This window comes from Drosophila serrata, unplaced genomic scaffold (genome assembly GCF_035046125.1).
Source record: "Drosophila serrata isolate PLE 108 unplaced genomic scaffold, ASM3504612v1 contig_382, whole genome shotgun sequence".
Classification (NCBI taxonomy): Eukaryota; Metazoa; Arthropoda; class Insecta; order Diptera; family Drosophilidae; genus Drosophila; species Drosophila serrata.
The window spans coordinates 1330785-1346634 of record NW_028257280.1 but is presented as its reverse complement, the minus strand read 5'-3'; the positions used below and the strand labels follow the sequence as shown (position 1 = coordinate 1346634).

Below are 15850 nucleotides of genomic sequence, written 5' to 3'. Positions count from 1 at the left end.
TAAGCTAACTGAATGATAATGCAAATATTTTCAATTAACCAGGAACTATTATAACATTCGTTAATTGATACAGACGAGACAAAGTCAAGCGAGGCGTTTTCAAATTTGGCGCCAAAGACGCAATTTTATTTAAAGATTGAGCATTTGTAGAGTTTATAAAAGGAAAATGATTGTTTTAAACTAGAAAGTGTATAATCTAAAGTCTAACTTTAATCAGTTCTGGGGTCAAAAGATCTTATATTTCGCTAATCAACTAAGTCAAAAATTCATAAGAAAGAATTTTGATTTTACAGAAAAATATATTTCTAAACTAAGCTTAGGTTGAGTTCTTATCAGTTTTGGGGTGAAAAAACGGCTTAGCAACAAAACATCTTTCTTAATTAAAAAAAAAACAAGAAAGGAAAGAGAGAACCGAAGTTTATATACCCTTGAAATTTGAACTCAAAATAGAATATAGCCTAAAAATCATTCTATAACTAATTTCGCATTCCTTGAATCAATATTTATCAAGATTTTTATTGACAATATTTTCGAAAACCCAAAGCTTAAAAACTTATAACTAAGCCAAAAAAGCATAAATTTTGATTCGGAAAGCTGTTCTGTGTCAGGTTAATAAATCTGCATACCTAAATTAGGTTTTTTAAATATTAAATTTTTTTACATTTTTAGAATGTCAACAATGTCAAAATTTCACTTAAAAAATGTTGACAAAATTTTCAAAACTTTTTTGCTTTTTTAAATGCCTAGAAAGATTTGCCTGATTATGCTGATCAAGAATATATATGGATTATATGGTCGGAAATTACTCCTTCACTACGTTTTACCCTGCAAGGTCATAAATATTAACTTTTTTTTAAATTGATATTTACCTATAAATTTATATAACTATTTTCTTACAACCTACACCGGTAAATACTCATAACTAATGCAAAAAAGCATTAATTTCCATTCTGAAAACTGATCTGTGCTAGTTTTTAAAAGATTAATAAAACTGCATACCTTATTTCCATTATTAAATTTTCAAAATGTCAACAATGTAAAAATGTCCCTTAAAAATGTTGAAAAAACTTTTAAAAATTTGTTGCTTTCCTACATGACTAAAACGATTCTCCTATTGATTCTGATCATAAATATATATGGTGTGATATATTTACTGTGTTTCCAGCTTCTGACTGAAAGTTAGTACCCCACAAGGGTATAATAAATACCGAGTTACAGTAATAATAAATGATACACATTATTTCAATTATAAAACGTATAACGAAAATGCTTAACATGCTTAAAATTCCGTAACAAACTTCCATAAAAATATTATCTACTTATTTAAAAACGACTCGAATTCAAAATTTCGCGCCAAAAGGCGTTGAAATTCCCCGGAAGATGAAAAATCCCTCGACTCGCTCAACATTCAAGCGAGTTAGTCACCCTCTCTCTCTCTCGCTCTCCATGACAGAGAACATTTCGCCGCTCTCTCTGACTAGCAGCTGCCGTTTTAATTGAAGCGGCGAATTCATCTGCACGCCGCACCGCGGCGAATCCATCTTCGTATCTTTCTCTCCCTCTCTCTGTGTCGCGTCGCTCTGTCATCATCATCAGTCGCCGTCGTCGTCGTCGTCTCGTCGCTGTGGTTTTTAAATTCTGATTGTGGCCATCCCGTAAAAAGAGGCAAATGTGCAATGAAAATTAAATAAAAACCTTTGTTTAAGCGAGCCAAAATATAGAATAACACGCACAAAGTAATGACAGGCTGGAAAAACGATGGAAAACAGTGAAAATCTAAGGAAAACATAGTGCGGAAAAGCCAGTGTCTGTGTCTGTGTTTGGTGGTGGCGAAAAAATAGAAAAAAAAAACTCTTTGCGCAGCAGCCGCCTTTTTTTGGGACGGAACCAGCAGAAGAAATCCATGAGATACTTTTTTAGTATCTTTACCGAATAAATACAATATATTTAGTGCAAAAAAAAACACAAATAAGAAAACCTAACAAATTCAAAGATAAACCAAAAGCCATAAGAATCAAACAAACAATACTGAAACCCATAAAACCATGTCACATATGTATAAATAATAACTATAAAATGCTTTATAATCTGCCATTAATATGGATTCTGTTAGTAATATATTTATTTAGCTCCAACGATTGCTTCTTCTTTGCTCTTATTGTTGTTGCTGTTGTTGTTGGGTCCCTTTGTTCGGCGCCTTTGTTGTTGTTGCGAATAGCATTTTGTGTACCTTTCAAGAAATCAATAAAACAAAAAAAAGAACCCACAAACTCCGCTCAAAACGAGTATCGCTTTGCCGCTCTCTCTCTCGCTGTCTGCTGGTAGTCCTCTCTTCTAGCCACACCACACACACGCTCTCTCTCTCTCTCTCTCTGTGTGTGTTTTGTTGACATTTTACCGCTTGAAAAACTATTAAAAAATCCAGCAAATTATGTCAATAATTTAGCATATTTTCAAGCCACCGGATGGGGCAGCAGAAAATCAAAAAGGGAGGAAAAACTACACAGCGAAAAAGGGGGGAAAGAGAACCCCTTCTGTACATATATAAATTTTTTGAGCTGCGCAATTCGTGATGACAGTTAAATGACACAATTCCCGGCTTGAAATTTTTTTTTGGGGCTGGGTCGCATTCACAATTCGCATTTTCTGCAGCGAATTCAAGGGGGGGGGAAAGGGGGAGCATTTTCCCCCTCGCTTTTTCCCACGTATCCTGTTATCCTTTTGTAGCACGTGCATTGCGGCTCTATTGATTTTTCGCACATCGCATGGGCTCCCGTTTTTCCCCGTTTTCATTCCCTCATTTTCCGGTTCCGGTTTCTCCCATTTCTCTGGATTCTCCGGATTCCCGTTTTCCTCCTTTTCTTTCTCCTTTTCTATTGCCACATTCTTGGTGCATGCGCGATGTTCACTTCCATCCATTTTCATACATTTTCATCCATTTTCATCTATTTTCGCACACCCAGTGCACTGACCTTAGCCCATGACTGTCAACATTTTGAAACACACTTGGGGGAAAAATGTCAGATATAAATTTCATATATAAAACATATTTGAATCATAAAATATATTTGTGGATAAAAAATATATAATTTAACACCTAAATTGGAAATCTGAAGTACATTTCCTATAAATAAAGTTAAAAATACAATTTTGTGAATATCAAAATCATAAATAAATGTCTTCCTTAGTAAAAGATACAACTTATAGATATATCCTTGAAAGCTTTTGAATTACTTTCAAGATGTCTGCTTCTTTAAATTGTTTTTTCCATAATTAAACAATATATATTTATATATAACAAATAATCTTATTAACTTTCCAAGAACTACAACCTCCCTTTCGTTTCTGTTTCTCTGTACATTTTAGCCACCTTTTCATTCGGTTTTCTCTCTCTTTTTCGACTGCATTTAAGTACACATTTGTTTGGCTTACAAATTAACGCCATTCGAAGTGTTGGCTGGATAAACAAACAAGTGATTTTATTTCATCGCAGCTCACAATGTGGGCCATTCATAAGAGGCGGCAATTGGGGGGCTTTCCGCGTCAAGTAAACAAACTGCTGGAACTCCGGCAGATGGAACTGGAGGAACCCAAAGCCATAAAACGGATTCTGAAACAGAAACAGATCCCCAAGTGGGGCGACTGACTGACTGGCCCAGAATGTGGGTTATCATAGAATCTCACGCTCATTACGCCGAGGTGGGTGGAGTCTCAGTTTGTTTTTTAGGGAGAGAGAGAGAGAGAGGGACAGGTAGTGAGTTTTCAGCACGCGAGTGCCTCTTCCAGGAAAATGCATTCGATTCCCGCAGGAATTGTGGGTGGAAAATTGTTCTGGGTTCTAATAATAGTTTAGGGGTAAGGGAACTAAACTCCAGAGAATATGGTTCTTAATTTTAATGATGTTATCATTAGTTGGGAATTGCAGGTACTTATTTCCCTTATTTTGTTTGTAAGTGTTGAAATGCAGTTTAAATATCTCAATTTGGTTTTGGTTAAAACTATTTTTGTTAGTTTATAGAAGCTAAGAGGTATTAACTTTACATTTCAGATAGCTTTAGTTCATGTAACTTGGCTACTGTATACCACATATTAGCATTATAATATGTATCTCTTTATCATTTTATTGATACTAAAAGCATCCTCTACTAACCCACTCTTATAGTAAATAGGCTTACTTTTTCAAACCGTTGTAAGCCATATTTCCGATAGGAAAGACCCTTCTCATCCCACACGCAGTTCTTCCGGTTACCTAAGATTATTATTCCAAAGACTCACTCCCCTGAACATTTTCACTTTTTATCAAAGAACTGAGACAGACAAATTGTCTATTATTTCGTATCTCCGGACAGTGAATAATGGAACCCCCCGATGTCTTTATGTATCTGGCCAGACTTTATAAGTATTGATGGGTTGTCCGAATGTGAGTGATGGATAGAAAAACACACACTGTGACATGTAAATGGGGACTTCCCACTGTTTTTTTCGGGTACCTAGCATGTTTGGAGAGGAAGGGTATTATTATTCACCTAAAAAGTGAGAGGTAACTATGATGAAAGTATAGATTTTAATTAATAATAATACAGTTACCAGAATATTTTAATTTTGAATATAGGAATTTAATGTTACTACAATTGCTAATCAATATCTTCTTGTTCTACTTTAACCCACATTTATGGTTGTTTTGACTTCCTTTTTAATTTCAAATATAAAACCCAAGGTATCCCCTAGTCGAGGCTTTTAACCATCTCGCTTTTCTTTAGATTTTCGTCTGCAGTTGTCAGGCAATTTGCCTTCCGCCAATTGATTTCTGTTTAGAGCCCTCATTCGTTTTTCCATTTACCCCGCAGTTCTATGTTGTATTTTTAGTGATTTTCAATTATCTGTCAGTTGTTGTCATAGTCGTTGGGTCATAGGCGAATGCTAATCAGAGAGAATCGGGGGAAATCAGTGAATCCACCGACTTGTGTCCACTTAGGAGGAGTCTCTCTCCCTCACTCTCTCTCTCTCTCCCTCTCTCTCTCTCTCTCTCTGTGACCGTTATTAAGCACTTACTGGCCCCACAAATGGCCGACAATTGTCGCTTGATTGGCCAATTTCCATGGTCGGATCAGCGACTTTGAACGCGACTTCGACCCGCTTAACCATTTCATTTTATTGTATTTCCTCCCACCTCCTTTTCTCTGCCCCGTTCTCTGTCTTTATCTCTGGTTTCAGAGTAATCTTTTGTGTGTTTCTATTTTTATAAAAGAAAGAAAAAACATAAGACCTCTTACTTGTGGCCAGCAGAAGGCACATCTGTGCGTCTTTTTGGCACAGAGAAAAATGTGTATCAAATGTCATAAGCAAAAGCAATTCATTATGTCAGACAATTTGAAGAAAACTAAGGGACATACAGAGATTTTTGGGATTATTATAAATATTAGTTATTATTTAATACGAAGAATGAAGAAAAATAGGAAAATAAGGAAGAGCAACTTTTCTCAAGTAATTTTTTATGAATTATTCCTGACACATTGTAGCTTGAAATGTGATTTTTGAATAATTTTGTTATATTCGAAACTTGTTAAAAATTACCTCTTCTTATCTGCAATTTTTCTTAGTGTAAGGCTTAAGACTACACCGAAAGCTTTGGCCGTTGGCTTACTTTTTGCATGCGGCAATTTGATGAGCTGCTAATTAGCCGCTACGTCGACGGCGACGCTGACTGCGGTTGCGGTTAGCTGGCCAAACACGAGCAACAATACTGTACAGTAAGCACTCCTTAGTAGTGAACCCTTTGTTACAAGAATTTTACATTTTGGTTCTGATTTTAATTAATCTTTAAAAATGATTTTCTTCAATGAAAATAATCAAATAATAATTACAAAACAAATAAATAAATACAAAAATAGGTAATAAGCTTTCCAATTTTTTAAATAGATATTAGCCTTCTAAGAAAAAAATATAAGAGATTATTAAAAATTATAAAAACTATAATTATTTACAGTGATTTATGTTCGGATTTAAAAAATGTAATTACAGAATAAATATCACAATTAAAAATTTAATAACATAAATATTAGCTGTTATAGAAAACTCCCAATAAGTCTTTGCTAACAAGATTTATGAATTATCTTAATCCACCTTATAGACTCTCCACTGTACTTTACTTGGCTGCAAAAAAAGACCCCGAGAATATAGCGTGCTGAGGCTAATTCTGAATGAATCAGCACGAGCTCCCTGTAATTTGCACTTTGCCCGTCTCCATTCGTCTCCACTCCCTCTGCCCCCCTCCTATCTCTCTCTCTCTCTTTATTATGGTCTCCCCACTTCCCCTTTTTTTCGCTTTGTGCATTTTATTACAGTGCAATTGCTGTTGTTGGCAGAGAACAAAGAGGAACGGAAAAGCGATGGAATGTTTCACTTATCCGGTGTCGTTAGGGTTCGTGTATGGAAAAACTCGACTCCAAATTGCAGTGCTTAGGCAGCTTATGGATTGAGATCGATTAGCTTCACATCCATTTATGTTTTTTACAGTTCGAGAAAAAAAATGTGTTATTGCAATGACAGAAGTTGGAGAAATGTATTAATTATGAATTGGAATTAAATAAAAGAAATTTACAATTTTAATTTAGAATCGAAAATTATCGCCTTAAGAAGATATATATCGATAGAATCGTTAAACATGCAACAAAGGTGATTTAAATTATACGATATATCTAACCAAATGCTTATCGATTTATGTATGTATCAACTTTCAAGTTAAATATCGATAATATATCGATATCTTCTGTCATCCCTAGTCAAGGCATAATTGAAGCTTCTCTAAACATTTTTGTAGTTTGTTCTTTTTTCGCCTCAGGCATTATCTATACGCCCAATCATTAATTTTACGCGATTTTTCCCCGCGCTCCTCCTCTCCTCATCTTAACCCAAAGCGCAGCATCTTAACCCACAGCTGGCGCACACATGTCGTCAGCAAATCGTTTGTGGGCATTGCCAATTTGTTGGTGGCTTTATATATGGGCATATATGTATATACATATTAATCTATATATATATATAATTTGTATATATATTTTATGGGGAGTGTATTTTTAAAGGCGGCTGCATCTTCGCCGGCGGATGGTTGAACCCCATTGAACTCTTTTTTCGTTCCAAGGGATACGAGAACAACAATAATGTGCAGAAAAGTGTGAAGAAAATGCGAAAAAAAACAGCACAGAACACTAAAAGAGAGAAAGAAGAGAACTGAAACAATGGCAGAGGAGTATTGAAAAAATGCAATAAATTATCATAAATAAAAGTAAACCGAATATAAAAGAGAAGAGGACTCAGGCTTGATGGGGTTCAAACTCGGGGTTCAGATTTTTTCTTTAGCTTTTTTTGGGTTGGCCCGCTTTGAAAAATATGTTACACCACAACAATAACAACAACAACAATGGAGTTTTTTTTACAACGCAAGAAAAAAGTGATTCATCAAAGATAAACACAGATTTTTTGTAGTTTTCTGTTTTTCTTTTCAAGCCTCACACATTTTATGGTGTTTGTTTAGCGTCAAAACAGAAATCAAACTTAATCAATGAAAAACTAACCACAACATCATAAAAATAAAACAAACTATAGTAAACCGTGACAACAGAGAAATAAAAAAAAAACATTCAAATGAAACAATATAAATATTTAGCTAAGTTTTATGGAAGCAAAAAAACTTTTTGAAATGGTTCAAAAAGGAGAAATAAACACAAAAATTGCGTATTAAATAAAGTTCAAATTTAATTAATATACAAATTTAAATACCGCTTTATAAACCTGGTTTTAAATATTATATTTCCCAATTTTCATATAAATGTTTAGTGCCAAAATGGAAATCATTTAAACCCAACCAACTACCAACCTAAGAACCCTTAATAAAAAAAGTATAAAAAGCACAAAACTGTAAACAACGCACAAAATGTTGTAAGTTTAAAGAAAAATCACCCAGAGAAACCCAGTCCTACTGAACAGTGGGACAAAAACGCACAAAAAGTGAACAAAGCAAAGAAAACCAACCACAAGAACGAGTAAATCAACGAGGGAAACCCCCCAAACACTTCCTAGGAATTATCAAACGAATCAAGATGCCACGAAATCAGCTCCACGCTCTTCTACGAGCCCTGCTGAAGCTGCTGCTGTTCGTCAGCATCGCGGAGCACTGTGCCACCGCCCTGCCCACCACATCCCAATCCTCGCCAGCTCCATTTACCGCACCGCCATCGTCGCCAGGAATCATTGCCACCTCTACTTCTTCCGAACGCAATCTGGCCGATCTAGTCAATCCTAATAATAATATCAATATTAATAATAACAACAATCCGGAGACGGAGACAACCGGTTCCGGTTGGGAAACCCTTGAGACTGAATTGGGAAGTCCAGGAACTACGATGAAAAGCTCTACTTCCACGGGAAAGGACGCTGAGAAGGAGCCAAACCTAATGAGCACATCGGCCACCTCGATAGAGCAGCAGGATCAGCCGCCGGAAGTACCCGCCACCACGTTGGCCTTTGCCAATGCAGTTCCGGTTCCGGTGGCCGGTGAAATGGGAAACGGAAATGGCAATGGCGGTTCAGGAATGGCTTTCAACGATGCCACGCCCCCGTATGCGGCAGTTGACGATAATTATGGTAAATAGAAGAAGATGCATACAATATTTCTAAGGCTTAAAGAGGGAATTAAGAGTTTCTATAAGAAAAATGGTAATATCATTTGGCTGTAGCTTAACCCCAACTCTGCACATTTCTACTAGCCAAATTTGCAACCCTTTTAACCCTTAATTTTAATAATTCATAGACTGAAGAACTTGCCCGGGGCCAGACCCCAAAAACAAGTCCAATACCAAAGGAAAACAAAAACAAGAAAGTTCGATGGGCCTTCGACAAGAATTGGCAATTATAGGTTGCTCAACTAGGTTCATTGACACCGCAGAAGTTTCCCTTCCATCCTTAACCCTTAACCCCCAACCCTTAACCCCACTCTGACTGCCTTAACCCTCTATTGACCGCCCCCTCCCCTGTTCAAACAGGCAGAAGAACTTGTGTAGTTGCTCAGTTATTATCTGCTGAAGGAACAACAATAAAATACATAGATAAATCCAGCACAAGAACAACAGCAATTGCATACTTCAAGGCAATTAAGAGAGTTTTCATTTCCGGTTTGGCACGCAGCCCCCCCCTTCCGGATTCCGAACCCCTTTTCGGAGGGAGGAGGGGCGGCGCAGCGTCAACAACTCTGCCTCCTTCGTGTAATATGGCAAAATTCTCACGCAAAACTTTTAGCTTTGGCCAAAATGAATTATTTAACATTGTTTTGGGACGGGCTAACTTATTACACGAAGAAAAAAAAGGTCTAAAAGCTTTGATTAATTATTTAAATTAAATGAATTGAAAATCAATATAAATATTACATTATGATGAGTAAACATAAATTGGGGTTTATATAAGAACAATAACCAATATTCATAATATTTAAATCACATATTTTTTTCAAGGCTTGTAATATGATTTCCTTCCTTGAAATATTTTAAAGGGAAATTATGACAATATATATTTAGTTTCCTTTAGACCTTAAACCCAGAATAAATACTTCTTTCCCTCACTGCAACTACTACTATTTCTGGCAACTATTTTCATTTTTACCTCTAATTTTCTTGATGTTGAACCTGCCTCATGAAATATGTCCGGGGCATTGACAGGCAGCCGTCGGGCTGCTCGTTAAAACTTGGCCAGCGGGGGTGCCAAAGCGGCAACATGTTCCCAGGCTCTGAAAGGACTACGCCAACCGAAAGGACACGCGATGCGCACACAGGACACAAAACAATTAACAACTTAACTTTTATGGGCCACAATTATTTGGTATTTTATTTGTTAAGCCGCACAGCCAACTATTTTTATGGGCACGTCATTAAATTGGAGCGCCACTGTTGAAGGCTGCCTGAGCAAGTCTTAAATTGCTCTCAAGACCAATTTTTTTTTTGGCTCAGACAAAATTTGCATTCACGATATTCCCTCTGGGTTAAATTCGCATTCGTGTTTAAGCTCAGACTGACAGACTTCAAAATTGCAGGACATTCCCCCCCTCGAACTCTGGCCAAAAACGAAAACCTCCTGATTTGCTGGCCACACGCCAAACCTGTATTAGGTTGCAGTCTTTAGGGGCAGGTGCTACGTGACCACGCCCCCTTAAATTAATAAGAAAAAAATCTGGGACACACAAAGGGAGTGGTCATAATGGGGTTACAAATAAAAATTAGTTACTTGTGCGGTAACTAGCCCAAGGTCCTTTTCGTTGATTTATGGCAGGAATCGGGGTTAAATGCAAGTCAAGGAGGTTACTCAAATAAGGGAGTCCTTTAAATTAGCTACAAAAGTAGCGGAGATATTAAAAAGGATTTTAAAATTTAGTTGTTATACTTTAAAGTTGGATAAACAAGGATATTTTTCTTTGATTCTTCTTCAACAATTGACACTTTCCTTAAATGCTTGCAAAACCAAGCACATAATAAAGGATTATTATCATTATCAATTCAATAACATGTTGATTACTAAATTTGTAAAATAATTAATTAGTTTAGTAAAAACGTATAAACCAGTAAAGAAAAAAACAGAGTTAGTTCAACTTAAAATACAAGCAATTTAAAATGATTAAATAAATAAGCAACTTTTCAAATGCTAAACTTGTAAATCTAAATAAGATATTAGGTTGCGTTTCTGCGTAGAACCTTATAAAATTTTCCATAAAAAAACCGAAATAACCTTTACAATTATAAAAATAACCCGCTTAAACCACTTTAAAATTCAGTTTACCAGCTTATTAACACGTCCAGTCAACTAGCTCAGACAATCATAAATTAAATTCATCTCTTTTTTCCTTTTTGCAACCTTATTTGAATGCTTGGCTGCCCTCGTCAGTAATTACTGTTTCAGTCAAACGAATTCATTACTTTTTTCCCAGAAAATTCGTTTATAGATATATGTATATATGCTGGAAAAATTAAAATAATTGCCAGACAGCAATGAACTTGTGATCGCTTCAATTAATAAAGCAATCAATGGCTTGCCTTAAATATTTTCTAGTAATTACACGGCCAAAGTTTAGAGTTTTCTGTAAACTCATTTTGGCCGAAACACTTTAATTAATAAACCTGCTGAATCAACATTTTCACAAATCATTTTTTTTGGCACCACCCGCTGCTGCTGCCTGTGATATTTCCAGCGAGTCATTAGTTTAATTAATTGTTTTGCCACAACTTTTGTGCAGCCAGAAGTGCCACAAGCAGCGCGGGTGTTGAGTTAATTTTTTGTAAATTCATTTTCCCTTTCAAGAACCCACCAGCAGCAGCTGAGAGCTGTCACAAATTTTTGTAGAGAGTAACACTTTCGGCCGAGCGATGAAAAGTGCAGTTCATCAAGTGGGAAAAACACTCGAGCACTTTTCGAGGGGCGGAAAATCATGGGAAATCGCCTTCGCATCTGTCAGATACGTACTTGCAGTTTTGACAAACAACAGTTGACAAAACAACTTTTGACAAGCGAGAAAATGTCTCTGAACAAAATCAGAATTAATAGTTGGAGCACATGAATGAATGAGAAATTAATTAATTTTAATTAATTTGATATCTGCAATACATATTTGCAAATGTATTATGTATTTAACTGATATTTTTGTAAATGAGATAATGAATGAGTCACAAACGTAAAATAAATCAATAATCCTGGACCAGATAAGGGTTATTTAATAATGCTATCCACACTTGTTAGTAGAAATATATTATTAAATGGCAGTTTATATAAGTTTATCCTGGATATTTACTATAAACATATATATGAAAAGAATATATATTTAAACAACTAATAAACAAGTCACTTTACATCCATTTTATTCACTGATTAGAAATAAGTAAAAACCAAACAGAAACTGTAAATACATAGAGGTTTTCCTCGATTTGTAAACAACAAATTTTGCGGCGCCTCGCAAAGAACTTTCCCTCGCTTTTCTGCTCTGATTAGAAGGACTCAAAAATAGTGTGTTTTTCCCCGGCTCTCGGCTTGACCAGAAACCGCAACGCAAACACTTTGAACTTAAATATTCCACTCGCCACTCGAAGTTTTAGCCAAGAGGCAAACTGGCCAGTGTGTCCCTGATCTTTGGCTATATCATACCTCCACTCAAAGTCCAAAAGTCCGAAAGTCGGACATGTTGCAGGCGCGCCAGGAAGTTGGCTAATACAAATTGGCACAACTTTTTGGCTTGTCAACGGCAAAAACAGGCAACTTTGCTACGTACTCTTGTATTTTGACAAATGATTTGCGTCTCTACACCAGAAAAAAACAAAAACAAGAAACCGAAAAACAAAAAACACAGAGAAAGTCTTGGGAGAACTATGAGTAAAAATAGAAATAAAAATAAAACCGAGAGAAACTTTGATTTTGAACTTTATCCGGTTCCGGAGGAAAGTTTCCCCTCGCTTCCTTCGATCCATAGAAATGTTCACAGGACACTGAGTTATGAACATGACTTGTCAAGAAATACATTAAAAGTGCAAAGTAGTGAAGGCTCCTCCGGCAGGAGGATGAAAACAATCATTTAGTAGCCAGCAAATTTGGTCCAGCCAAAAAAGCATAAATCATTGAACTTTTCACAGCAAAAAGGCGAACAGCCATCAATCATTTAGCCGGCTTCGCTCCTGTCTTGATTTTAATTTGCAACAGGACTTTCTTTTGCAAAAAGGAGCGTGCTCAAGGCGTCTCTTTTTCCACGTCTCATAAATGATAAGCCAGCTGACTAGACTTCACAACAAGTACTCGAGCATGATGTTTTCCATGGGGGAAAACAGATTGTGCTCCCTTTGAGCTGCGCTTTTCCACGGCCTGTCACTCGGGGCTTTCACTCACACAAGTATTGCCTACTTATCAGCTGCAATGTACTGAGCCTAATTTATGGAGAAACTCCTGCAAGGACTTCAGATAGCAGAGAAGGATGAGGAATGTAAGTAGCTAGGCAGGCAGCAGGATTAAGATTTATACTTTTGAATACTCTTTTGCTGCTTTAAATGCAGAAATTAATCAAGAAAATATATTTTAAAAATAAAAGAGATATTTTTTGTGCAATTATATATAAAGTGTCAAATTGGAAAGTATTTTATTTAGAAAACAGATACAAAGGGAAATTCTGGTATATATTGTTATAAATTTAAAATAATATTTATAGTATGTTAAATCTTTACTTTAAATTCCAATATTAATACGTAAAAATAAGCTTGGGTTTGCAAAAGGTATTTGTAATCCCATAATTTTTCCAATTAACTAAAGAACTCGAACTCGATATAAATAAAGACGTTTACTGTGATTACCTCAAAAATATTAAACTTTTTTCCACCCTCTCTATTCTTTTTCCTAGAAAATAAAAACATTTTGATAGATGGCCTCTGAGTCAAAGCAAACAGAAAAAAAAACTGAAATCAGAATCAAGAACATAGATAAGCCCTTTCTTTGTTGTTGTTGCTGGGGAATATTTTCCGCTTTTTATGGCTCAACCACGTGCCAACCCGCATTTAGACACGCCCACTCAGAGTTGAAAAATAAAAAAAGAAAAGGCGGCAGATAGAAAAATGTTGCTGCTGCCTCGGCGACAACTTCCGCCTAACTGCACTTCAACATGTCAATTTTTCTTGTGCAGAAAAAAGCACAAACCCCAACCCAACTCTCTCACCCCCAGAAACGCCTACGAAAAATGCCATTCAAGGGGGAAAACTCACAGCTCAACTTACATGAGTGTGTGTGTGTGTTTGCTCTGGCATTTTTCCACTCCACACCAAGTCACTTGTCATGGAGGAGGCCTTTTGTCTGCCCGAGAACCCCATCCCCATCCCCAGATCCCATCCTTCAGAAGCGGAGCGGCGCTTTAAATCATAAACACCTTGTTAGTGCAACAACTCGACACTTTGAACGTGACATTGATGCCTGTTTTTGTGTCCCCGATCCCAAACCCGAGAACCCGAACCCAAAACAGTTTCCGTGTCTCAAGCATCGAAAAAAAATCAAGCCGGAAGGTGAGGGAGCTGTATGTGGTTACCCCAATGGTGCTTCCATGTGCAACTTCCTGCCGATAACCTCTTGCTCACATGCCACAATATACATATATATATATATGTGTGGAGCCTTATCGCTACGCTCTTGGCCATGGAGCAACCAGGACCAAGCAGCCAGGAGAGTCCTGGCCAGACAGTCGCCCTTAATTAGCCATCGTTGCCTCGTTGAGACTTTGGACCAAAAGGCGGGCTTAAAGTGGAAGTTCAGAGGAAAAATTTATGGTGGGAATTCAGAAATTTTTCAAACATTTTTGTGAATTAAAAATACAGTTGAAATATTTGAATTCTTAAATGCTTTAAAATGTTATACTTTGGGCGTCTAAAAGTATGCAATGATTAGCAAATTCAAGCAAATTCTTGTCTTGCTTACTTTAAACCCTGTACAGTGAGAGTTACTTTTTTTATTTTTAAAATTTACTACAGAAATTTCCCTTTTAATAAACATAGTTTACCATTTTTAAAGACCTTAATACGCCAATTATACGAAAATAAGTTCAAAATCCTTTTTAAATTATAATAGTGTTAAAAATCTCGAAATGTTTTAAAAACAAAATATAATTGAAACTATAATAACTAAATATAGTGACATTGCTTACTTTTAAGGAGTTTTCTTTGAGCCATTTTTATGTATCTATATATGTTTAAGTACATAAATTTGTAATTGAAAGACTTTAAGTCTGTGATTGCCTTACAGATTTAAAGTCTATTCATCTACAAATATATGTACTAAAACATAGAACAACAATTGTTTCTCCGAGTGAAACAACGTTCTGCATTTACCCTTTAGGCTAAACACACACAAATTCCCTGGCTTTGACCCGAAAATAGACACATGTCAAAGGTTCTCAAACGTTTGCAAATTAGTGAACATTACAGTTCCCTTATAAAAATCCCATTCAAAAGGGTCATCGGTGGATTTCAACTGACAACTCGAGTGGCAAAAGCACTTTGAAATATATATACATATATATATAGATATACTGTTTGTCGTTTGACTATTTGTCAGAATCACTTTCCAATTGTGTGTGTGTTATTGGGGCCTCCCTTGAAGTGTGTCAGTTTTGTAGCTGCTGTGCCCTTTGTTTTGTGCATTTGACAGTAAAGCTTTGTGTTTAAATAGGGCCAAGAGGCATATACTAGTCCAAAGATATGCCATTTATGGCAATGACATTGCTTTAATCAAAATGTCTAAGCTTATAATTTAAGCCATTTAAATTGAATTAAATTTACTTGGTGTTTAATTCAAGAAATACTAAGTAATAATATCAAAGAAAATATTTATTTTTAAATTCCTTTTCTCCTAATATAAACTCCAAATAAATTGTTTATTAATTCAACTTGATTTTTAAAGACCCTTTTTCCTTCAGGGATCAAAGTTCAAAAAGGTTCGACACACACACACACACATGCACGCAGACTCTGCTGCTCATGTGTGTGCATTCAAAATGGCTGCCGCGTTACTTCCGCTAAGTGATGGCGGAGCCTTTTGGTCCATTCAGTGTTTGCTCTTGGCCATCAAAGCTTTCGGGGGACAAAACTTTGCAGCGTTTTTCTTTTTTTTCCCCCTTATTTTTTCACAGCTTGTTGTCGTTGCTGTTATTTTTTTTGCTCTCTTTTTTTTTCGGTCTTTATTTCGCATAATTTTTGTGCCTTTGTGGAGCCTTTGACGCCTTTTGAAAGGCAGTCACCTGGGTTTTTTACCTTTTTTTTGTGAATGAGTGAGTGAGTGTGTGAGTGTGTGAGTG

General features: G+C 36.2%; 2 protein-coding genes across 15 annotated transcripts in view; one reads left to right on the top strand and one right to left on the bottom strand.

The window, feature by feature from the left end:
- Positions 1 to 15850, bottom strand: part of LOC110186959 (uncharacterized) — a 42938-nt gene that overhangs the window by 2430 nt on the left and 24658 nt on the right. The gene's annotated exons all lie outside the window — the stretch shown is intronic.
- The window catches only part of Ptp99A (Protein tyrosine phosphatase 99A), a 138313-nt gene that overhangs the window by 100044 nt on the left and 22419 nt on the right, over positions 1 to 15850 (top strand). For 2 of the 12 annotated variants that reach the window (XM_086840224.1, XM_086840217.1), the window contains exons 1-2: positions 1495 to 1671; positions 7837 to 8643. The exons of 3 other annotated variants lie outside the window; for them this stretch is intronic. In XM_086840224.1, the coding sequence (XP_086696350.1) occupies positions 8100 to 8643 (544 nt within the window). In that variant the 5' untranslated portion in view covers positions 1495 to 1671; positions 7837 to 8099. Of the gene's footprint in view, positions 1 to 1494; positions 1737 to 7836; positions 8644 to 15850 lie in introns of those variants that run through there. 7 more of the 12 variants (XM_086840222.1, XM_086840220.1, XM_086840225.1 and 4 more) reach the window with 5 other exon arrangements.